Source organism: Oncorhynchus clarkii, chromosome 13, assembly GCF_045791955.1.
Source record: "Oncorhynchus clarkii lewisi isolate Uvic-CL-2024 chromosome 13, UVic_Ocla_1.0, whole genome shotgun sequence".
NCBI lineage: Eukaryota > Metazoa > Chordata > Actinopteri > Salmoniformes > Salmonidae > Oncorhynchus > Oncorhynchus clarkii.
In genome coordinates this window covers 60559677-60583532 of record NC_092159.1, presented here as the reverse complement: position 1 = coordinate 60583532, position 23856 = coordinate 60559677, and the positions used below count along the sequence as shown (strand labels likewise).

Genomic DNA, 23856 nt, shown 5'->3' with positions numbered 1-23856 from the left:
ATCCATAAACCTTACTGAGGCTTGTGATGAGACCTCTCTTACCAGGATGAGGAAGGTCTTCCATGTCCTCTAGTGGAATCATTTACTTATAAGAGTTGGAAGCAGCTGTTAGAAGTCTTTCTCCTTAACAAAGGTCCCTGAAATGTTGAAGGTCAAAGGTGAACACTGCGCTTCACTATGTAGTGATCTGTGACTGTTACTGCACATCCTGACAACAATGCAGTGGATTGTGAATGTTAGCGTTGGTCATATCAATTGTGAAATACAGTTGACTCCTGACAAAATGTTCATTGTTTTCAACTGCATACCGTTTTTTATTTAAACAGGGAGTCACATTGAGATTAAAATATATTTTACAAGAGAGCCTTGTACACATTACAATAAAAACAGAATATTAAAACAACATACACGTATAAAACAATAACATTCAGCACAATAAATAAAAACATCTAATAAAAGCAATCACATTCAATTACATAGAGATCCTCAATCAATGTAATTGTGCAATTACAGTAAATGAATGTAGGACAAAAACACAACACACTTTTGTGCTGAAATTAACAAAGATGTGCCATTAATAATACACAACAATGATTGGTCATACATCTACTATATTTGATCTGATTGGTCATACATCTACTATATTTGATCTGCATGCCTCATATTGAGGAAAATATTTGACTACTATTGAATACACTTTGAGTTTGCAACAAGAGGGTAAAATATCCAGCTATGATTCTATGACGAGATGCTCACTTATGTGTTGTTGATGTCGTGGATACACCTTGGCTTCATGCCATTTTGGTCTTCAGAGAAGGAATGGGACATCTAGTTGAGGTTGACCACTGAAGTTATGTTGACAAACCAGAGTTCATTTCCGTAGACTTTACACAATGGACACTGTCCATCACAGTTCTAAGTGTCAGAAGCATTGCACTTCAGCCTACATACCTGCTGGTGGGTAGTTTGAACTCAACTGTTTTCATTATGTGGTCCTATGAACTCCATCTTTGCACTAGTCACCATACAAAACAGTCATCATACAAAAAAGGCAACATAATATTGAAACTGGTTAGAAGAAAATATATAAAAATTCCTATGAATTTGAAAATGTTATAGAGGGGGCCATTTCACATGGTAAACTATAAAAGAAAATGTATGAGAAAAGTACCCGGTTGATTAGCCATAATAGATTACTGTTTGGTCACAATACATATAATATTACACAGGCTTGATGAATAAGATAAGTTATAATATAAAGATATACAATGTTCTTTAAGAATGAAACAAAAAAAGACATCTCATATCTGCATAAGTTCACAACAAATTCCTTTAATATTGTCGGTCCAAAAGGACTTCACTTGCTATAACTTATTCAAACATATATACACAATAGCCATGTATGTAGGCTACATTCTGTGATCGGAAGCATTACAGTCATAGTCGTCTGACAAACTGAAAACACATTTTCAACAACCAAAACCATTAAATATATTTGTGTTGTAAAAGTTCTGTACATACATTTTTGTTGGTCCAAAGTGTTGACAAAGTGTACAAAAAGAGATATTCAATAACAGGCTGCCTTGTCTGGCAGCATCTGTCTAACTGGCCTCTCTACCTTCTATTGCGACCTTACTTTTTCACAGTGATGTTGTACGCAACAGGTCCTCTGAATGTGAAGCCCAAGTAGAATGTGACATTTTCATTGCCATAGGGAACTGACGCTGCATACAGTGGATGGATAGTGAACTTCTTTTTAGGACCCACAAGGTAGACGGTTCCATCTTCTGTCCAGCCAGAGACACGCTTAAACAGCTTTGTGATCACTGGTGTTGTCCACATTTCCCCACGAAACCACTTCATTCTTTTCACTGACACAGAGAGGAGCTTTGTGGTCATTTCAACTTTGCTTTTGTGGACAATCTTCTCCCATCCAGTTCCATTCCCCAGGAAAAAATGCGTGTAAATCCTCCTTTTTCGCTGTGGAATATCCTTCATTTTGGTCCAGTAGCTTCTTTTCAGGAATTCAACAGCTGACTGTACAATGTCATATTTGCTCTCTTTGTCTTGATCCGTGTCATGCTCTTCTGGCCAAAACAGCAATGTGAGTAAGAAAAGAGCACTTGAAAGGCATTTCTGTTTCTCTTTAGGAAATTGCTGACTAAGTTTCTGAAGATCTTTGAGAGTAGCCAGTTTTGGAGACAGAGTAGAAAGGCAGCTTAGGGCAACGTGAGATGCTATGTAATTGACCAGATCCATCTGATCCATCCTCACCCTCAGAGGGTTGGTAGGATACAGAAATATGATATCTTCCAGCACTTTCACTTGGTCTTTATCCTTCTGGTGAGTCAGGAGGGATAAGATTGTGGTTATATTTCCACCACCAAGGCGATAGATTATCATGCGTTTTGTGAAAGGAGTTTGGACTAGGTTGGACTCTGATGTTTTTTGGGCAGTGCTGAGTGAAAAGTCACTGAAGTACTTCCCATATTCGGAGGCCTGTCTCACTAACCACTTCATGGGATTGAATATCTTCATCTCAGAACTTTCAATAGTCTCCTCCTCATCCGCACCAATGTCAGCTTGAAAGTAACTCAGGTCTTCTGAGATCCAATCAAGGGATTCGTGCAGAGTAGTTTGCAGGTTCTTCAGTTTGCTGTGAAAACATTCCCAGGGTTCCTTGACTTCTTCAGGAACATAGTCTGTGAGCAAGTACTTCAAACTTTCTGAATGACCATGTGCCTTGTTTGAAAACACACGCAGTGAGGAAATTAGCTTTAACAAGCTGAATCCGACTTCAACAGCTGCAAAAAAGCCTGAATTGTTCATGGAGTTATGGTCTGCGATTGCGACCTGCTCACATTCTTGGAAGCATTCCATAGCTTTCAGTGCAGTTTCTACTGCATCAGCTGTGTTTTCTACGGTCTTTGGGACGTTCTCTATTGCTTTACACTTGGCATTGAACCAGCTCCTGTAGACCTGACCTTTGGTGTTCAGGATGTAGGAGTTGTTAGGCATCTTTTTGCCTGCTATTTCTGCCCACTGTTCTGCCTCTTCAAATTTGTTGTGTCTGTAGTTCAGACGGGCAAGCTGCTGAGCAAAGAATGGATCTTTGTTGAAACGTTTATATGCCTCCTTGAGGAGCTCGATTGCCTTGTCAGGGCCATCATTTTTACTCACATGCTCAATGAGTGGAGAAAAAAAGCTGTCAGATTCATCACCTTTGCTTATTCTGCAACGCTTCATGAACAGGTCTCGCAGAAACTTCAAGTAATCCTCTTTTCCAAACCTGTGTTCGAAAAGCACATCCTCATGAAGAAGATCCATTGCTAATCTGCCTTGAGTCCCTTGACCTTGCTGGTGGTCACCCAAAAGCTGCTGGAGAATTTCCTTTGCTACAAATGGATGAATGATTCGGATTGATTCAATATATGTTCTGTCATCTCTCAGGTGTATGAAGACGAGTTTGGCCGGCTCACTCAGTGATCTCTCAAACGTATGCTGGCGAAACCTATCCATGTGAATAGTTAGAGCTAGCAGAGTTTCACAGTGGGACTGGGAAATGAAGGAGTTCTGAACATATGTGTTCAGCAATGCCACATAACGAATGAGGCGAGTGACAACAGATCCATGGTCAATGCCTTGCAGCAGATGTTTCACAAATTGTTCAACATACTTGACAATCTTTTTGTGCTCAAATTCTTCACTCATCAAGACGAATGTCAAGATGAATTCTGGCTGGTACTGTTCTTCAAGCTTCTGCCGTTTCCCAGCAAACTGTCTCTTCTCTTCTTTTGATAGTTTGTGAGTGACAGCTACATTCTGCAATGGCAAGTCCTTGCACATCTTCTCTGGGTTATGGGATCGTCTGCAGCTCAACAGAATGAAACACAGTGTTCCTTGCGCAATTTTTTTAGTGTAGCTTGCAACCTCTAATTCATGCTTCAAATCATCCAGATGTTCTTTGTCACAGTCCTCAACCAACAGGAGTACTGGGAGGCATTTCTGGGAATCTTTTTCTTCGTACTCTCTAAGTTGAACAGCATGCTCAGAGACTATGGTAGCAGAGTATGACGGTTTCACAACAGCACATCTTAGGTCTTTTCTATTGTTCCACAGCACCTGCCTTGCCACTGTGCTTCCACCACTTCCTGGGTGATGGTAGATGTTGATACTGTTCACAGCTAATTGGTCTATACTCCACTTCTGAGTGTCGCTGAGAAGTTTTGAGACGTCCCAGTAGGCATCCCGTTGAATGACATCCCCCACAAACTTCTTCTCTGCAAGCCAAAAATTCATCCAGCTCACTCTGCCCCCATGGTAAAACTGTCTTTCAATGTTTTCTTTCTCTGCCTCGATAAAGTCATCACTACTTTCATCACAATGGTAAACACTGAGAATCTCTAGAGAATACATCCTTTCCTCGTCACGGGTCTCAAAAGGGCACTGTCCTTTAACATGGGTAGACAGATGTTTGGTTGCTCTAGTGGTGACATGTTGAATACGTTGAAGTGTGGCATTCACATGGCTCATTTTCATCCCAACAACACTGGAGCGGTTCACAGTTTCTGTTCCACATGAGAGCTCAGCAAAGTGTTGCCATTTCTGATAGTTGTCTTCAAATTCTGAGATACAGATGATGTCATCATGACCCTCCATGTCAGTGAAGAATACATTGAAGGTGTGCATGAGTGGTTTCTCGACTGGGGAGGTGAGAAGGAAGATCACAGTGAATGTGCCTTTTGGCAAAATCTGTTTGCAGATCAGTGACACGGAATCCCTGAGGAGTGTCATTTTTGTTTTGATCCATGTCATTTCATCGGAGGGACTTTCATTTCCTTGATAGTCATTCCGTCCATTGCAAAAGATCCAGCTGGTTTGCTCAAACAAATGCAGGTGACTCACAAAGTCTCCAATGCTCATGCCATCTGGGATTTTGTAGTTCTGCATGAAATGCATATTTGCAGCATGGTGCTGAATGTATTTACTGCAGAATCCTGACACTTTGGAATCAGGGTCAAAATCGAACACACAGAAAATGTTCATGTTGAGCAAGAAGGCAATGCTGCTCAAGTCATCTGGTTGGAACTGGTTAGTGACAAGAATGTACCATTTCTCCTTTTCAATGAATTTCTTGCCACTGGTTATCAGCATGGTGAGTTTCCTTCCAAGGTCTTGGCAGATGTCCGGGGTGTTAACATATCGACAATGCTCAGCCTCTTCTCTTTGGGCATCTCTGTCTCTGACTCGCTGGTAGAAGTCATTTTGATCACTCACTGGCTCGGTTTTTGATCCTACCCTGCGATAGATTGTTTCCTTTTCATGCTCAATCTTGTTAGAGGACTCTTTGAAGTTCGGCAGGCGAACAGAGTACACTCGGTTTTTAACAATGCTTATGGAGGGAACAATATCAACCTCCACCACATACCTTTTTTCTATGTCCATGACCTCAATAAACTGAGGTGGACGTATGCACTGTCGCACATGCTCGCTGTCAGAGCGAGAGGAGAAACTCCTCTCAATGTGATCCAATGCATCAACATATATATCTTTCTCAGAAACCAGAACACCGATTATCTCACCGTGTACATAGCCGGCATCATCCCTACTGTCCATCACACCAAAGTGTATTGTGCCATTTGATCTGATATTCATGCAGCCACTACCGAATTTGAGAACCTCTTTGGCAAATTTTGCCTGTAGTCTTGTGCGGTCCAATTTGGCAGCATTGTCAAGTGACTTGTACTCATGACAGGGAGATATCAGATCAAATACACCAGATTCAGGTTGCAGAACACTATGTTTGACATATGTGAAATCAATGCCTTCTTTGCCAAATGGCCGTGGCTTGCAGTCTCTCTTCGTGGTTAACACATTGTCCTCAACAGATTGTCCTTGATGAGTTTGTTTCTCTTCCTCTGAAAGACCTTGATCTGTCTCTGGAATCTGGGGAGCTGATCCCTGCTTCTTCTTTTTACTTTCCTGTTCACTATTGTTGCTACTTTGAGGCTTTTCCTTGCCCCGAGTTGTCTGTTTGGTGTCTATAAGCTCATTTCTCTTTCTGATGATCAACAGAGCTGGTCCTGATTTCATTCCAATCTCTTTTCTCAGATAGTCCTCAGTCAGTACAAGGAGAATTATCCCATCTACCTCTTCCTCATAAAGCACATATGTCAGAGTCAAGGCCCGCGGGCCACATCCGGCCCGCAAGAAGGTTTTTTACGGCCCCTGGGATGATCTTGATTTATTATTAGAACCGGCCCGCAGCAAGCCGGCAGCCCGCAGATCTTTTACACGCACCAATACTACATTTCCCACAATGCAAAGGTGACGCACCGAGCAGTAGGCTGCTTCATTTCAATATTTATTGGCACAGCAGTCGTCAGCATCACAGTAAAATTAACTTTCAGATACCCATCAAAAATGGCAAAACGGAAGGTGGATACTGAGAACCGGGGGTTTCAAACAAGGTGGGAGTCGGAGTATATGTTCACGAAGGTAGCTGGAAAACCTGTGTGTCTTCTGTGTGGAGAAAGTGTGGCGGTACTGAAAGAGTATAATCTGAGACGACATTATGAAACGAAACACGCGGACAAAAACAAGAATATGGACATGGAACAAAGGCTACAAAAGGCAGAGGAATTAAAACGAGGCCTCAAATCTCGACAGGCTCTGTTCAAAAAAGCCAAATCACAAGGCCAGGCTGCTGTCAAGGCCAGTTTTATTTTGGCAGAAGAGATCGCTAAATCAGCCCGGCCATTTACGGAGGGGGATTTCATCAAAAACTGCATGATTAAAGTTTGTGACGAAGTTTGCCCAGAAAAAAGGCAACTCTTTTTAAATGTGAGTCTGAGCAGAAACACCATTGCCGAGAGAGTAGACCAGTTGTCCATCAATCTAAAAGAGCAGCTTGTGAAAAAGGGAAAAGATTTTATTGCATATTCCTTGGCTGTGGATGAGAGCACCGACATTTCTGACATTGCCCAGTTGTCAATTTTCATCCGCGGAGTGGACTCCAACCTAAGCGTGACAGAGGAGTTTTTGGCTTTACGTCCTATGCATGGCACAACTACGGGGCATGATTTGTATGAAGAGGTGTCAAGATGTGTAAATGAGATGGAGCTGCCTTGGGAAAAACTCGTGGGTTTGACAACCGACGGAGCACCTGCGATGTGTGGACACAGGAGCGGACTGGTGGCGAAGATACGGGAAAAGATGCAAGAGGAAAACGCGACAGGTGAGCTGACAGCTTATCATTGTATCATACACCAGGAAGCGTTGTGCGGTAAAGCCTTGAAAATGGAGCATGTAATGAGCATCATCACGCGCACAGTTAACTTTATCAGAGCCAAAGGTTTGAATCACCGCCAGTTCAAGGCATTTCTGACGGAGTTAGAAACGGAGCATGGTGATTTGCCTTATCACACAGAGGTGCGATGGCTAAGCCAGGGAAAGGTGCTTCAAAGATGTTTCGAGCTTCGTGAGGAGATTTGTCTGTTCTTGGACAGCAAAGGGAAAGACACAACACAACTCCGAGACGAAATGTTTCTGTGTGAAATGGCTTTTCTGTGTGACATTACGAGTCATCTGAATGCAATAAACTTGCAGCTGCAGGGTCGGGATCGTGTCATCTCTGATATGTACAGTACAGTGAAGGCATTTAAAACCAAACTGACTCTGTGGGAGACGCAGATGCGGAAAGAAAATTTGAGCCACTTTCCCAGCTGCCAGACCATGAAAGAGAAGCTCTCTACCAGTGCGTTCCCGAGCACACAGTTGGCTGATAAAATAGGTATGCTTGCCGCTGACTTTCGACGCCGATTTGCTGACTTTGAAGCACAAAAAAGCAGGTTGGAACTGCTCGGTAACCCATTTGCTGTTGACGTGGAAAGCTCACCACCAAACCTCCAAATGGAGTTGATTGACCTCCAATGCAATGATGCACTGAGGGCAAAATATGCGGCAGTGGGTGCTGCGGAGTTCGCCCGTTTCCTCCCCGGCACAATGCCCCAGCTGCGCATCCAGGCTGCTCAAACGTTGTCTATGTTTGGCAGCACATACCTGTGTGAACAACTGTTTTCTTTGATGAACCTGAACAAAACATCACACAGAAGTCGACTTACTGCTGAACACCTCCACTCAATTCTGAGGATTTCTTCAGCTCAGAGCCTTACCCCGAACATTGATGAACTTGTGGAAAAGATGGGACACCACCAAGTATCACCCTCAACCTCAAACAAGTGAACATTACTGTGCAATCACATATTTAGAGTTTTTACTCAGTTCAAGTTTAAAAGTTAAAATTTAATATTTGTTTTCACTGCATGTTACTTCTCCTTAAACAAAGTGTTGTTTTTGATTAATAGATTTTTGCACTTTATTTTTTTGTATTTCAATCCAATTATATTTTAAAAATATTTCAGTTGAGTGGATGATAGAAAATTGCTATTATTGTTTTTTCTTTGAAGTAAATTTAGCCCACTTTTGCTAAAATAGAAAATATAGTCTACTGATGGTGCCTTGAATACCGGTTTCTTTCATTTAATGTTCATGTTATGGGGATATTTATATAAAGGAAATTTGTCTTTTGTGTCTGTTGAAAATTAAAGATTACTGACAGAGCCATAAGAAAATATTGCTTTATTTATCTGATCATATTGTAATATATTTGTTAGGTTTTCAGTAGGTTCAATTAGGTTCACTAGACTATATGCGTCATTTAAAAATTTTTCAATGAACATTCGAACAGTCCGGCCCTCGTCTTGTAGCTGATTTTTTTATTTGGCCCTCCGTCCATTTGACTTTGACACCCCTGTCATAAAGCTTCTTGATGTATTGCTCCTTCACTCCAATAGTTCTTAACCAAGAGCTCACGTTGGAGTCAGTCCATTTTTCAACAGGCAGTTCATCAGGTTCCTCTGCTGTAGAATATAATAGAAAAATCAAATAACTGATTTATTACCTATATGAAGTATTAGTAGAATATAAAAACATCATTACACCAATATCTCAAACTATTTCTTACCCATTATTGCACTTCAGTCTACGAGCTCACTGCTGTGTAGGGTCTTGCATAATCAGTCTGAGGAAAATAGTAACTATTAATCAATCAACTACATCATCTAAAATAGCACTGCTTGTTTTTCTACTGTGTGTTGCTCAGTGAAACATATTTGAAATTAACAAAACTACAAAAGAAGTACATCCTTTAGTAGGCTGTGAATATATATTTTTAAATGTCTTCTTTCTTGGTAGCCCAGTAAGCAAAATTACCTTAAATTATGTTGAAATAACATCTGACATTGGAACCATGTTCATTTTCAGTTGTGAGTGAAGGTTTAAAATACATATTTTAGGGACGTTGAAAAGACGACTCCTCTGGGTGTTGAAATGGTGTCTGACATTAAAGCCATGTTCATTTTCAGTTCTACGTGAAAGATAAAAATCTGTATTTTTTGCTGTGGTTTCATAAAGTCAAATTTTAACCGTAACCAATTTCACTGACATCTCATGTCAATGATGAAAGTATTATGTCCAATCCCAAAAATATTTGGTTCCGATTGATTTATTATTGCTCTCATCTGCCACTTGCACTTATATTAGCCATTTCAAAAGCTGAAGAACTGGCAGTGATCATGTTTATAGACACAACCAACCGAACACTAACTACAACAATATTCTCTATCGACATAATGTTTTAAAATATACACTTGCAAATAACACTGGGTATTATTCTAATGAGGTCCACCCCAAACAAGGCCAAATTGAGTTGGTCCGTCGGCGTTAATCGCATCTCCATTTTCTTCACTGCACGGATCCTTTTAAACACACGCATTTCCGCACGGAAGCTGTTAAGCACAGAACACAGCTACAGTCAATGCTTGCTGACGTCGCTGATGACTCTAGCCAAAATCATGTAAAAGTTATGCCCAATGTCACAGGAGCTATGTTTTTTTCTTTCTGCCACTGCTTAAAAAAAAAAAAAACTAAACTTTCAGGGCCAAATTTGAGCAAATTCAAATGTTTTCAATAATCGTGATTAATCTCAATTAACTAACGCAATTAACTATTTTAATCGTTTGACAACCCTAAAGAATAGACATTTTCAACGTCCGTAAATTACATATTTTAAACTTTAACTTAGAACTGAAAATTAACGTGACTGTGTAACGGATGTGAAACGGCTAGACGTAAGCGACATTAGACGTAAGCGACATTAGACGTAAGCGACTAGACGTAAGCGACCTTAGACGTAAACGACCTTAGACGTAAGCGACTAGACGTAAGCGACATTAGACGTAAGCGACATGCTTCCTTCATGAAACACAACTGCGGGTGTTACTCTACTCTAGTTGTCAAAGTCTAGATGACAGGCCGAGAAAGCTGCTAAATGGATCTAAACAGTGAACTGTTTTGGTCACACCACTTCTCACAAACCAGCCACTTTACAGTGAGAGTGTTGAAGGGGCTCCTGCACTCTGGGTAGTCTAGAAGACAGAGGCAAATCGCATTCAGATTCTCCTCCTCACAAGCCATGCACAGCGCGCCATAGTTTCCTAGAGGGCGGAAAATAGGCTAGAGACAGCGGTGATATGCTACATGAAGATGAAATTGACAACCATTTCAAAATAGAAACACATGCATTGGCTAAATAGATACATTGCTGCATTGCAAACATAAAACATTTAGACAAAGATAAATTCATTCACACAAGGAACCCACAGACCTGTCAGTGGCAGTGTCCCAGACAACAATATCTAACCTGTTCCGAATAAATAACTTTCGGGTTGCAGTAGGACGATATTTGCAAATTGGTGTGAACGGTGTCATTAAACAAGACGTGCTCATATTATTTATTTTATGTACTTTGTGAGAGGGCCTTTAGCAATGTTAGCTAGCTAGGGTTCACCTATTTGGTTAATAGCTTCGCTAGCTAGTACCACCTTAGCCGAAGACAACTGCGTGAATATTGGTGTTTCTCCGGTCTTGAGTCTCATATCACCATAGCATCGTGAGGTGTACTAAACGAGAGAAGCAAGCTGGCCAGTAGCTAGTTGGCTTTTCAGCATTGTTGTGAATTAGCCTTCACATGCGTGATAGCAACACTACCTGAGCAGGTAGGGAACTCCAAGTTATCTAGCCAGGTGTATGCCACTATGTGCATGTAGGACTGCTAGTGTGGCTAGCTTGCTAGTTAGAAGCCTCACAGGTAATGCTAGTTAGGCATAGCACAGTGTGAATGCCACGGCCATGAAGCTAGTAATGCATTATATAGCTAGCAACTGCCTTATGGCTAAGGTAACCAGCATATTGCTGGTCGGAGTGTGGGTTATTCACAAACGAGTAAACATAGGTTTTAACCAAACAAGAGAATGGCTCAGTAGGAAGCTAGAAATCTAGTCATGCTGAGGAGAGCTTTAATGGATGCAGTCACATCCACAAGGAAGAGAAGCAAGAATGACCAGGAATGTGTTCAGTACGTTTTTAAAACCTGGAATGTTCAATTGAACGGAAATGGCGCTTTACTGAATGACCAGTTAAAAATGGGGAGCGGTTGGGTTGTGGAACAATTCCAGCATTGCCACTGCCCGTAAAATAAACTCACCAAAATAAGAAACGTCCATTTTTCAGGACCCCGTCTTTCAAAGATAATTCATAAAAATCCAAATAACTTCACAGATCTTCATTATAAAGGGTTTAAACACCGTTTCCCATGCTTTTTCAATTAACCATAAACAATTAATGAACATGCACCTGTGGAATGGTCGTTAAGACACTAACAGCTTACAGACGGTAGGCAATTAAGGTCACAGTTATGAAAACAGGAGACAAAAGAGGCCTTTCTACTAACTCTGAAAAACACCAAAAGAAAGATGTCCAGGGTCTCTGCTCATCTGCGTGAACGTGCCGTAGGCATGCTGCAACGAGGCATGAGGACTGCAGATGTGGCCAGGGCCTTAAATTGCAATGTCCGTACTAGAGGTCAACCGACTATGATTTTTCAACGCAGATACCGATTATTGGAGGACCAAAAAAAGCCGATACCGATTAAATCGGCCAATTTGTATTTATTTATTTGTAATAATGACAATTACAATAATACTGAATGAACACTTATTGTAATTTAATATACATAAATAAAAATACATTTAGCCTCAAATAAATAACGAAACTTGTTCAATTTGGTTTAAATAATGCAAAAACAAAGTGTTGGAGAAGTAAAAGTGCAATATGTGCCATGTAAAAAAGCTAACGTTTGAGTTCCTTGCTCAGAACATAAGAAAGTTGGTGGTTCCTTTTAACATGAGACTTCAATATTCCAAGGTAAGAGGTTTTAGGTTGTAGTTAATATAGTATTTATAGGACTCTCTCTCTCTATACCATGTGTATTTCATATACCTTTGACTATTGGATGTTCTTATAGTCACTTTAGTATTTCCAGTGTAACCGTATAGCTTCCGTCCCTCTCCTCGCCCCTACCAGGGCTCGAACCAGGAACACCAGGAACACGACAACAGCCAGCCTCGAAGCAGCGTTACCCATTGCTCCACAAAAGCCGCAGCCCTTGCAGAGCAAGGGGAACAACTACTCAAAGTCTCAGAGCGAGTGACGTTTGAAACGCTATTAGCGCGCACCCCGCTAACTAGCTAGCCATTTCACATCGGTTACACCAGCCATTAGGCTGATAGGCTTGAAGTCATAAACAGCACTGTGCTTGCGAAGAGTTGCGGGCAAAACGCACGAAGGTGCTGTTTGAATGAATGCTTACGAGCCTGCTGCTGCCTACTATCGCTCAGTCAGACTGCTCTATCAAATCATAGACTTAATTATAACATAACACACAGAAATACAAGCCTTTGGTCATTAATATGGTCAAATCCGGAAACTATCATTTAGAAAACAAAACGTTTATTATTTCAGTGAAATACGTAACCGTTCGGTATTTTATCTAACGGGTGGAATCCCTAAGTCTAAATATTCTTGTTACATTGCATAACCTTCAATGTTATGTCATAATTACGTAAAATTCTGGAAAATTAGTTCGCAATGAGCCAGGCTGACCAAACTGTTGCATATACCTGGACTCTGCGTGCAATGAACGCAAGAGAAGTGACACAATTTCACCTGGTTAATATTGCCTGCTAACCTGGATTTCTTTTAGCTAAATATGCAGGTGAAAAAATATATACTTCTGTGTATTGATTTTAAGAAAGGCATTGGTGTTTATGGTTAGGTACAGTTGTCCAACGATTGTGCTTTTTTCGCAAATGCGCTTTTGTTAAATCATCCCCCAGCGTAGCATTGATTATATGCAATGCAGGACACACTAGATAAACTAGTAATATCATCAACCATGTGTTGAGTTATAACTAGTGATTATGATTGATTGATTGTTTTTTATAAGATAAGTTTAATGCTAGCTAGCAACTTACCTTGGCTTCTACTGCATTTGCGTAACAGGCAGTCTCCTTGTGGAGTGCAACGAGAGGCGGGTGGTTATAGCGTTGGACTAGTTAACTGTAAGGTTGCAAGAATAGTTCCCCGAGCTGACAAGGTGAAAATCTGTCGTTCTGCCCCTGAACTAGGAACGGTTAACCCACTGTTCCTAGGCCGTCATTTAAAATAAGAATGTGTTCTTAACTGACTTGCCCAGTTAAATAAAGGTATAAAAAACAAAAATGTACTTTTTTTTTTTTTATCTGCAAAATCAGCGCCCAAAAATACAGATTTCCGATTGTTATGAAATCTTGATTGGCCCTAATTAATTGGCCATTCCGATTAATCGGTCGACCTCTAGTCCGTACTGTGAGACGCCTAAGATGGCGCTACAGGGAGACGGGATGGACAGCTGATCATCATCGCAGTGGCAGACCATGTGTAACAACACCTGCACAGGATCGGTACATCTGAACATCACACCTGCGGGACAGGTACAGGATGGCAACAACTACCCGAGTTACACCAGGAACGCACAATCCCTCCATCAGTGCTCAGACTGTCTGCAATAGGCTGAGAGAGGCTGGACTGAGGGCTTGTAGGCCTGTTGTAAGGCAGGTCCTCACCAGACATCACCGGCAACAACGTCGCCTATGGGAACAAACCCACCATCTCTGGACTAGACAGGACTGGCAAAGGTGCTCTTCACTGACGAGTCGCGGTTTTGTTTCACCAGGGTTGATGGTTGGATTCGCGTTTAACATCAAAGGAATTAGCGTTACAGCGAGGCCTGTACTCTGGAGCAAGATCGATTTGTAAATGTAGGGTCTGTCATGGTCTGGGGCAGTGTGTCACAGCATCATCGGACTGAGCTTGTTGTCATTGCAGGCAATCTCAACGCTGTGCGTTACAGGGAAGACATCCTCCTCCCTCATGTGGTACCCTTCCTGCAGGATCATCCTGACATGACCCTCCAGCATGACAATGCCACCAGCCATACTGCTCGTTCTGTGCGTGATTTCCTGCAAGACAGGAATGTCAGTGTTCTGCCATGGCCAGCGAAGAGCCCGGATCTCAATCCCATTGAGCACGCCTGGGACCTGTTTGATCGGAGGGTGAGGGCCAGGGCAATTCCCCCCAGAAATGTCCAGGAACTTGCAGGTGCCTTGGTGGAAGAGTGGGGTAACATCTCACAGCAAGAACAGGCAAATCTGGTGCAGTCCATGAGGAGGAGATGCACTGCAGTACTTAATGCAGCTGGTGGCCACACCAGATACTGACTGTTACTTTTGATTTTGACCCCCCTTTGTTCAGGGAGACATTATTCCATTTATGTTAGTTACATGTCTGTGGAACTTGTTCAGTTTATGTCTCAGTTGTTGAATCTTGTTATGTTCATACAAATATTTACACATGTTAAGTTTGCTGAAAATAAAACGCAGTTGACAGTGAGAGGACGTTTCTTTTTTTGCTGAGTTCACGTCACCTGTTGCTTCAAGCCACACCTCGCTACACCCAACAAACCGGAGCAAACGTACCTCAGTCTGTTCAAGAACATTCAAGAACGTTTAGGGAACACGTGTCCTTCAGTACAAACCGTTTCACAACGTAGCAAATGTTCAAGCAAACTGAACGAACCTCAGTTTACAGGTGAGTGGCTCCCTTTATAGATCCCCACAGTGGATGTGTCATAATACCCATAAAACCTAGCGGTCAAACAGGGAAATGGTTTAAATGATTTTCTCACCATTCGTTTTCCCCATTTTAGAAATACTTAAAACAAGGGCCGTGTTTTGTGTAGGCTTAACCTGGTGTGACGTTTTGATATTTGTGTAAATCTCTCTCAGACGAGGTGACTTTTAAATCAATACATTCAGCTCTATTTACTCTCAGATTCGAAAAATGATAATTAATGACATCATGCAAGACTACAAATACATGCATGTCTCTCTAGCTGACACCTTTGCTAACAGGTAGTTTTATTTTAAAACATGACCAAAATAGTTTTTTATTTTTATAAATGTGACCAATTTATGCATTACTACATTTTGCTAACATTAGATAGTTAATTCAGAGATTCTTACCTTTGCCTAGATTCAGCAGTCTCGTCCAGATAGTATTTGTAGTTCTGTCGGATAGCCTCATTGGCAGCTAATTAGCATTTCAGTTTTTTTATACCAGCGAATATATTAATAAGTCACCTTGTCCGAGAGAGATTTACAGTTATCAAAACGTTACACCAGGGTAAATTTACACATAAGAGTCTAAAATCCCCTATGGGAAAAATGAATGGTTTAAAAACGATTTGAACCATTTCCGTTTGACCGCTAGGTTTTATGGGTATGACTCATTTTGTGGTACTCTTTGGAGGAGAAGCTCACCTCATTCACCACTTCACTTGTGTCTCCTGTGGTATCTGGGATCTACATCTGTTTATATTAGTTACTATGCTGTTACTAAGCAGTAATGCATTACGGCAGTGTTACGTTACTACACCTAATAGGAAATGCACATGCGCACTGGGGTGCCGGGAACTGTAGAGCACAAGGGGTTTTGAATAAACGAAAACTAACTGTACTCCCGTCTCCTGCCTGGTCATTTCTCCACAACACAAATATTACATCTCCAACAGATGATGCTTGATTGGTTACTTTGAAAGATTGTGGACATGCCCATAGCTAGACATTGAAACGAATATTTGAAATATAACCTATTTCAAGACAACGAAGCTGCTAAAAAGTTTAGTTGATTATAAAATCACAAGGGAATGCAGGCCAATGCACGGGTTCAAATAAAATGGCTCAAGCCTATTAACGTTGGCTACAGTTAGTATTTTTAGATGTTCAAGAAACTCTAAGTAACTACATAGCTACATAGCCCACATTAGCTACATAGCCTGTTCACACTGCTATTATGCTTTATCTTGGCCAGGTCGCAGTTGCAAATGAGAACTTGTTCTCAACTAGCCTACCTGGTTAAATAAAGGTGAAATTAAAAAATTAAAAAAACATACATCGTTTTAATAAAAATTCAGTTTAATCTGTAGTCTCCAAAAAAAACAAATATTGGGTTTACCAATGAGCGGGCGAAGATGAACCAGACGTTGGCGGGGATGTTGTCCTCTGGAAAAAAAATATACTCCAGTTTTAGATTGCAGAGATAAGACTTCAATATAGTTTTTTTCCATTCACTTTACACCAAACAGAAATAAAGGGCTAAGAATGTGTCTTTCCTTTGTTGGAGAGCACTCTCGACAAGCGTAGACTATAATTGATATAGTTCTCACCTCTTTAAATTGTTCCATTGCCGACATAAATATGTTTAGTTCTTAATTCGCCGCACGTCTTTCATGCTTTAGAATTGTCAGTGTGATAGAAGACGACTCTTTTCAACTGGTAGATTTCTGCTGCTGTACTTGATAGCTGGTGTCGAATGCTAAAACGCTCAAAACCATGGACCCGAACTACGTCAGATCCCGTAAGTTTCGTTTAGGAGAAAAGGAGAGTTATGACACTGACAACTTGGCATGGACCCCCTCAGGCTTGCAGTGGAAGTCCGTTACATAACAGGCAATAATGAATATATTATGTTTGCTTAGTCCCAAAAATAACTGACAAAAATGTAAAGTTCAAAAGGCACAAATATAACGCTGATTTATTTGGCTTTTTCACTTAAAACAGCTGCATATTCGTTGGCAATGCAAAATGAGAAAATTCTGAAACTGTGTAGTATGGACAGTACATAAAAACAGCTTACAAAATAAATAAAATATTAGAATATTAGTTAAATGTAATACATTAAATACCTATTAATATGTTATTCACTGACAATGGATATGATTGAATAAAACATTGGATCATCGTTAAGGAATATGAGATGAGAGAAATTAAATATAATTCCTCCATCAAAGAATGGACAAAGAAACTCAAGCCCATAACCCAGAATGTAAAGGGAATACATTGTAATCATCCTATCATGACTTGTAGCTGAACAAGTTTTAGTTATGCCTAGTGTGTCAAGAGATCAAGCAAACAAGACTTCGGCTTTAAGCCCTGCAATAAAAAAATAAAAAAACACTATTTATTTGTGCCCGATGTACAGCACAGCACAACGCTAACAGAGATAAGATAAAGTAGAAAAGAAACACATGCTTCTACCAGTGTTCAATTCAAACACCCTTTGGAATATCTCTCCTTGACTGCACAGGAAGACAGGCACTGAAATAGTACTGAGTCAAGCAGCATCTGCAGCAGCAAGCAAAACTATTCCAGACACATCTACCCTTACAGAGCTCACATACATAACACAGTATTATTTAAAAAAGGCATAATGGCCACATATGATTTTCATTGATCAAGTCATTATCAAGTAGTCACATATACAAAAATATACACCTCTTTACAGTGAAAAGGCTCACTGAGGGAACGTTGTACAGTAAAACTACCATTGTTGACTTAAATCTTCCAACATCAACAGAAGGATTCCTCCCTTGTATTGCCAAGTATTTTGTACTCAACAATACTTAACATAAGGCGGGACTCCATTGCAAATAAAACAGGTTCTCTCTGCCCACACTAGTTCATTTCCACCCTGGCTTCTTGATGCATCGGGGGACCTTGGGACGGTTCCATTCTGAGCCATTTTGTCTCATTAGAGTAGGAAAGGCACTTGGTTTGGGCTGCTGCTGCCCCGTCGGCAGGTCCCAGGCTAGGTCCTCACCAGCACAGGAAAGAGCCACAGGGCCCCAGTATGTGTCCACTCGTAAGGCAATCAATCAATCAATCAATCAAATGTATTTATAAAACACCCTTTTTACAACCGCAGGTGTCACAAAGTGCTATACAGAAACCCAGCCTAAACCCCCAAGGCAACGCTCCTCTGTGCCATACCCATCACCTGGCTTTCAGGCAGGCTCTGTGTCCTGTGTGGCACTGGTGGTTCAGGATATGTAGGGGGGATTTCTGAGGGCTGGGTGGGCAACTGTCCGTGGAGGCAGGTCTGGCAGTGTGGATGAGGGTGATGTAGGCAGTACTGGTTTGACTGGTAATGATGTGGATGATACTGGCAATATGGTTGTGTTGTTGAGATTGATAGTGACTGTATGGGTGTAGAGTCTGATACGGTCACTGACTGTATGGGGTCTGTGGATGGAATTGTGCTCGACACCATCACAGGCTGTGAGGGTACTGTGTTTGACGATGTGGGTTCCTCTGGCTGCGACGTGTGTGTCTGCAGCGGGGGGCCTCATGGTGTGTGTAGGGAGTCCGTTGGGAAGGAAGTGCCTCCTGTTCACATGTGTGCATGGCCAGGTAAGTGTGGCGCGGGAGGTGAAGTAGGTGACAAAGTCATCAGCGATGGAGCCCAGAGTCTCCTGGACCTCTGCTGGTAACTCCCTGTAATGGTGCTTCTAAAGGAGGGACAAAAGAAGAAGGATTCATATTCACGGACATCTAAATCAGGTAAACACACATAGGAGCTGTTGCATAGAAAAGGGTCTGCATACATTGTTACACCAAATCATAATTCACCAACTAAAAGTACAGCTTTCATGGTTGGTAACAAATTCAAGTTAAAAAATGTTAATAGATTGCTTTTTATAAATGTTGTGCTACATTTAACTGCCGAAACTGCTGTTGGTGAAGTCTCTTCCTTCGTAGGTGTTGTCAGAGGTCAGCATGTGGGAGAAGTCGAGATCTGGGATTATCGATGAGTTTCCCACTAGTAATTAGAAGTTGTAGGTGCGTTCAAGTGGATTTTTTCCAGTCGGTATATGGTAAATACCACCTTCCCACTTGGTTATGAATGCAGCATTAGTCCCACAAGCTCAAAATATCTGCAAACTAACACAGTAACAGATATTAATGCTGATTTAATTTGGCATTTTCACTCCAACAATGGCAGACATGTTGGCAAAAGGAGACAATTGCAAAACTGAAAATGGAATATCATAAAACAAACTATTCTTGCATTCAGGATGGCATGTTAGAAATGAAATCTTAACAGTAAAAGGCATCGTCAGGCGAGACTGCAAAATAATCTGTTCACTTTTGCACAAAACCCTCTTCACTTAATTTTAAACAGCTTGCATTAGACAAAATACTGTACATTCTTGGGGTTTTTGATGTACAATGAACAGTACAAAAATAAACCTGAAGTAAACGTATTTCACTTAAAAAATAAAATATGAACAAACTATAACAGTTAATTGATGTAATAAATGAAGACCTATTTAACTGCCAATCATTATACAGACAATATGATTGAATAAAACATGGTGCATTGGATCATCATTCATCAAAGTTATGATGAGAGAAAACACCATTCTGACAGCAAAACCCAGAATGTGAAGTGAATGCTTTCTGTAAATCATCCTGTCATGACTTATAGCTGAACCAGTTTTAGTAAAGGCCTCGTGAGTCAGAGGTCAAGCAAACAAGACTTTGGGTGATGTCCTGCAATAAAAACACAATCAGATCACATATTGCCTTATGTACAGCACAAAGCTATCAGAGATAAGTAGAAAAGATAAACACATTATGCTTTTACCAGTGTTCAGTTCAAACACCCTTTGGACTATCTGTCCTCGCCTGCACAGGAAGACAGGCACTGAAATAGTATTGATTCAAGAGAGAAAAGCAGCATCTGCAGCAGGAAGCAAAACTATTCCAGACACATCTACCCTCACAGAGCTCACTTACATAACACAGTGATATTTAAAAAAGGCATAATGGCCACATCTCATGATTTTCAACGATAGTCATTATCAAGTCGTCACCTATACAATAATATACACCTCTTTACAGTGAATAGGCTCATTAAGAGAAATAAGATTCCACAGTAAAACTACCATTGTCGACCTGTCTTTCAACAACATCAACAGAAGAATTCCTCCCTTGCTTTGCCAAGTATTTTGTGCCCAACAATACTTGAATACCTCACAATACTTGACATTAGGAGGGACTCCATTGCAAATAAAACAGATTCTCTCTGTACTACACATTACAGTTCCCACTAGTTCATTTCAGCCCTGGCTTCTTGATGCTTCGAGGGACATTGGGACGATTCCATTCGGAGCCATTTTGTCTCAGTCGAGCAGGAAAGGCACTTGGTTTGGGCTGCTGCTCCCCCCTGTCGGCAGCTCCCAGGCACTGCAGGCCTGGTCCTCACCAGCACAGGACAGAGCAACAGAGCAACAGTATGTGTCCACTTGTAAGGCAATGCTCCTCTGTGCAGCACTCATCCACCACCCCTCGCCGGCTCTCAGGCAGGCTCCGTGTCCGGTGTGGCTGGATGTGGCACAGGCAGTATGTGTGGCTCAGGTGGGATGGGATCTGTAAGGGGGGTTTCTGACTGTGTGGGGGGTTCTGAGGGCAACACTGTCTGTGGAGGCAGGTCTGGCAGTGTGGATGAGGGTGATGTAGGCTGTACTGGTTGAACTGGTAATGATGTGGATGATACTGGCTCTGCTGGTAATGTGGTTGGCACTGACTGTGGGGGGGTTGTTGTGATTGACAGTGACTGTATGGGTGTGGAGTCTGATACGGTCACTGACTGTATGGGTGCTGTGGATGGAATTGTGTTTGACACCTCAGGCTGTGAGGGTACTGTGTTTGACGGTGTGGGTTCCTCTGGCTGCGACGTGTGTGTCTGCAGCGGGGGGGTGGTCTCGGGGTGTGTGTAGGGAGTCCGTATCCAGGAGAGCTGCTCTGAGCTGGAGTAGTAGGGAAGGAATGACCTCTCGTGGGCACAGGTGCGCATGGCCAGGTAGGTGTGGCGCAGCAGGTGGGGGAAGCGGGAGGTGAAGTAGGAGACAAAGTCATCAGGGATGGAGCCCAGAGTCTCCTGGACCTCTGCTGGTAACTCCCTGTAATGGTGCTTCTAAAGGAGGGATAAAAGAAGAAGGATTCATATACACAGACATCTAAATCAGGTAAACACGCATCATTTAGCTGGAAAGACACCCATACCTTGTTTCTCATGGCACGGAGAAGATCTCTGACAGACCCTCCTTTATACGACCGGAATTTGCGTAGGTCTGACAAGAGAAAATACATGCAATGAGTAATCCACACAGTACATTCTAATAATTTATCCTAAAATGTATCATTTATCATAAAAGTCTCATAATACAGCAAGATTGAAATACCTCAATGTCCTGGTTTAAAGTTAGATATCCTATAAATATAGTCTACCTGTCAGGAAATCTTCAGCCGACTAGTTCTCCACAAGGCATGAAAACTAAAACATAACAACAAGCTAAATAGACAAATGACTGACATGCAAATTAAAAACTCATGAATGCAACAGTCACAGCAAACCTTCTCTTACCATTTCTTTCACATACAGTGGCATATTAAGATTAGAACAACCCTATGAAACAACCCTATTCAGATGAACACTCAACAGGAAGCAAAGCAGCCTTTCAGGTTGAGAAGAGCTCAGCTAAATGCTGCAGTCTGGATTGACAGGAAATGCAAACCACATCCACAGTCACTGCATTTTATATCAATGACTACACTCACATCTCTTCTGCACTTGAGAAACATTAACCCTAACTGGGCAACTAAAACTGTAGTAGGTCATCATTTCTTAATGAAATATATACCCTTTAATTTATTAAAGGCACTAGCATAGTAGTAGGGTTAAAACTGAACTCAGACCAGTCTCTTTACCAGTCTACACTCATGACATGGACAAAGTCTTGTAAGACTGGTATGTGGTTGTAGCTACAACTGATCTCAGTCCAGTCTCTTACCGGTCTGTAGAGGCACTGTGATGTGTTCCCTCCAGTCCAACTTCACCACGGCCCGCCCCCCTCGCTCCAACTGCCTTACGATTGGTCCGTCCAGCGGCTCCTTCTCTATCCTGTCACTCAAGTCCTACAGGGGAAACAAGATGAAATATGGGTTTTTATTTTTTTTAAAGAAAATGTCGTTATTGGAAAATGTTCCGTTCACAGTTGCATCTCTATACTGATTTATGTGGAACAGTTTAATTAGAAAAGTATTGGATTTGATTGTGACCTGGAAGAACTGCAGCTGTTTCTCCAGGCTCCAGAAGAAGGGGTGTTTGAGCACGCTCTCAGCAGAAGGTCTCCTCTGGGGCTCCATGTTCAGCATCTGTTCTATCAGGTCTGTGGCCACGATGTCCTCTGGGAAAGACAAGACCAAACACTCTCAGTCACTATGGGGCAGTGTGGCAGAATTGGGGTGAGCTATTGTCACTTCTCAAGGGTTATGTTATTGTTCTGTGTTGGACTGTGATGTTATGCATTTCATAACTCCTGTTATGTCTGCACCCTAAAACCAGGCCATTGTGTTCTGGAACTGTTGCTTGTATAAAATAACTTGTAACAATATGATTGTATTATTACCTTCCACTATATAAGGGACATGTAGCCATTTACTCTTGGAGCTCCTTCCCTGACTGAGATCAGAGAGGGATCTACCTAGCAGCTTCTCGTCTGCATTAAAGATTCACTATTATAAATTAGTCTCTGCCTAATCTTTGGATCAAATTTTCCACAACAGCGGTCTCTGATGTGAAACAACTGATTGTCAATGTTTGGGTTTGCATTAAACAAAATTGCAATAACATCAGGACCCCGTCTGTCTATAATAACTAATACTGCCTTTACCAAAACTGTCCAATGTAAACTTATTGCTCTCTTTGTACTTTCAAAGGCTGAACTGATGCTCACTAGCAAGGAACTACTGTTTCTTAGACAGTCAACATCCTGGTTTAAATCAAATCACTTCCAAACCAATCCTACACCAACTTCCCCTCACCGCCTTCCTGTGGGTCTGAGAACAGGAAGTGATGTCCTCACCATGTTTGTGGGGCTGTAGCTGGTCCAGGCTGTAGGCTCCCAGCAGTATGTTGGCTTGCCTCTGCAGGGACTTGCCAAAGGGATGACATCCCCAGGACACCACATAGTAGAACACACAGCCTGCAGAGAAGATGTCCACCGTGCACGTCTACAGAGGAAGAGAGAGAGAGGTTGGGCGTTCAATAATGGCGTTCTGTTGATGGTTAGCAATCAATGTCTTTGATAAAGGCAAGATAAGTGTGTAACAGTGAACTGCATTCACATCAATTTAAATTAGTATCAGACAGCGACAGTCACAGGCTTTTGTTTCATGACAGCTGCTATCTGTAAAATCAGGACCAGTCTTGTGTCCAGTAGCGAGAGGGACCACTCACAGGGTTGTCCTTGCAGTCCTCACTGAGGACCTCTGGGGCGATCCACCCCTCGGTGCCAGGCACCCCGGACCTCCTGCTGAAGCTGTGTCGGCCCACCGCCAGCTTCTTACACAGGCCAAAGTCGGAGATCATGGCCCGCGCCCGACCGTGGGCGTTGGGCATGGACACCAGGATGTTGTGGGGCTTCAGGTCTCTGTGCACTGGGGACGGGAAGAG

At 41.8% G+C, this 23856-nt stretch overlaps 2 protein-coding genes across 2 annotated transcripts in view; both read right to left on the bottom strand.

The window, feature by feature from the left end:
- Nucleotides 1–1434: 1434 nt before the first annotated feature.
- On the bottom strand, nucleotides 1435–16846 carry LOC139365196 (sterile alpha motif domain-containing protein 9-like). The gene is made up of 5 exons (XM_071102659.1): nucleotides 16724–16846; nucleotides 16513–16559; nucleotides 9026–9082; nucleotides 8811–8921; nucleotides 1435–6152 (listed from the first exon to the last, which is right to left on the bottom strand). Exons 3-5 carry the CDS (start codon nucleotides 9027–9029, stop codon nucleotides 1633–1635), a joined length of 4635 nt encoding a protein of 1544 aa, XP_070958760.1. The 5' UTR covers nucleotides 9030–9082; nucleotides 16513–16559; nucleotides 16724–16846; the 3' UTR covers nucleotides 1435–1632.
- A 2443-nt stretch (nucleotides 16847–19289) lies between these two features.
- Nucleotides 19290–23856, bottom strand: part of LOC139365189 (serine/threonine-protein kinase/endoribonuclease IRE1-like) — a 31349-nt gene continuing 26782 nt past the window's right edge. The window contains exons 17-22 of the mRNA XM_071102645.1: nucleotides 23641–23840; nucleotides 23267–23414; nucleotides 22461–22588; nucleotides 22193–22316; nucleotides 21405–21472; nucleotides 19290–21315 (exon numbers count right to left, since the gene is read on the bottom strand). Coding sequence (XP_070958746.1) covers nucleotides 20698–21315; nucleotides 21405–21472; nucleotides 22193–22316; nucleotides 22461–22588; nucleotides 23267–23414; nucleotides 23641–23840 — 1286 coding nt within the window. The 3' untranslated portion in view covers nucleotides 19290–20697. The remainder of the gene's footprint in view (nucleotides 21316–21404; nucleotides 21473–22192; nucleotides 22317–22460; nucleotides 22589–23266; nucleotides 23415–23640; nucleotides 23841–23856) is intronic.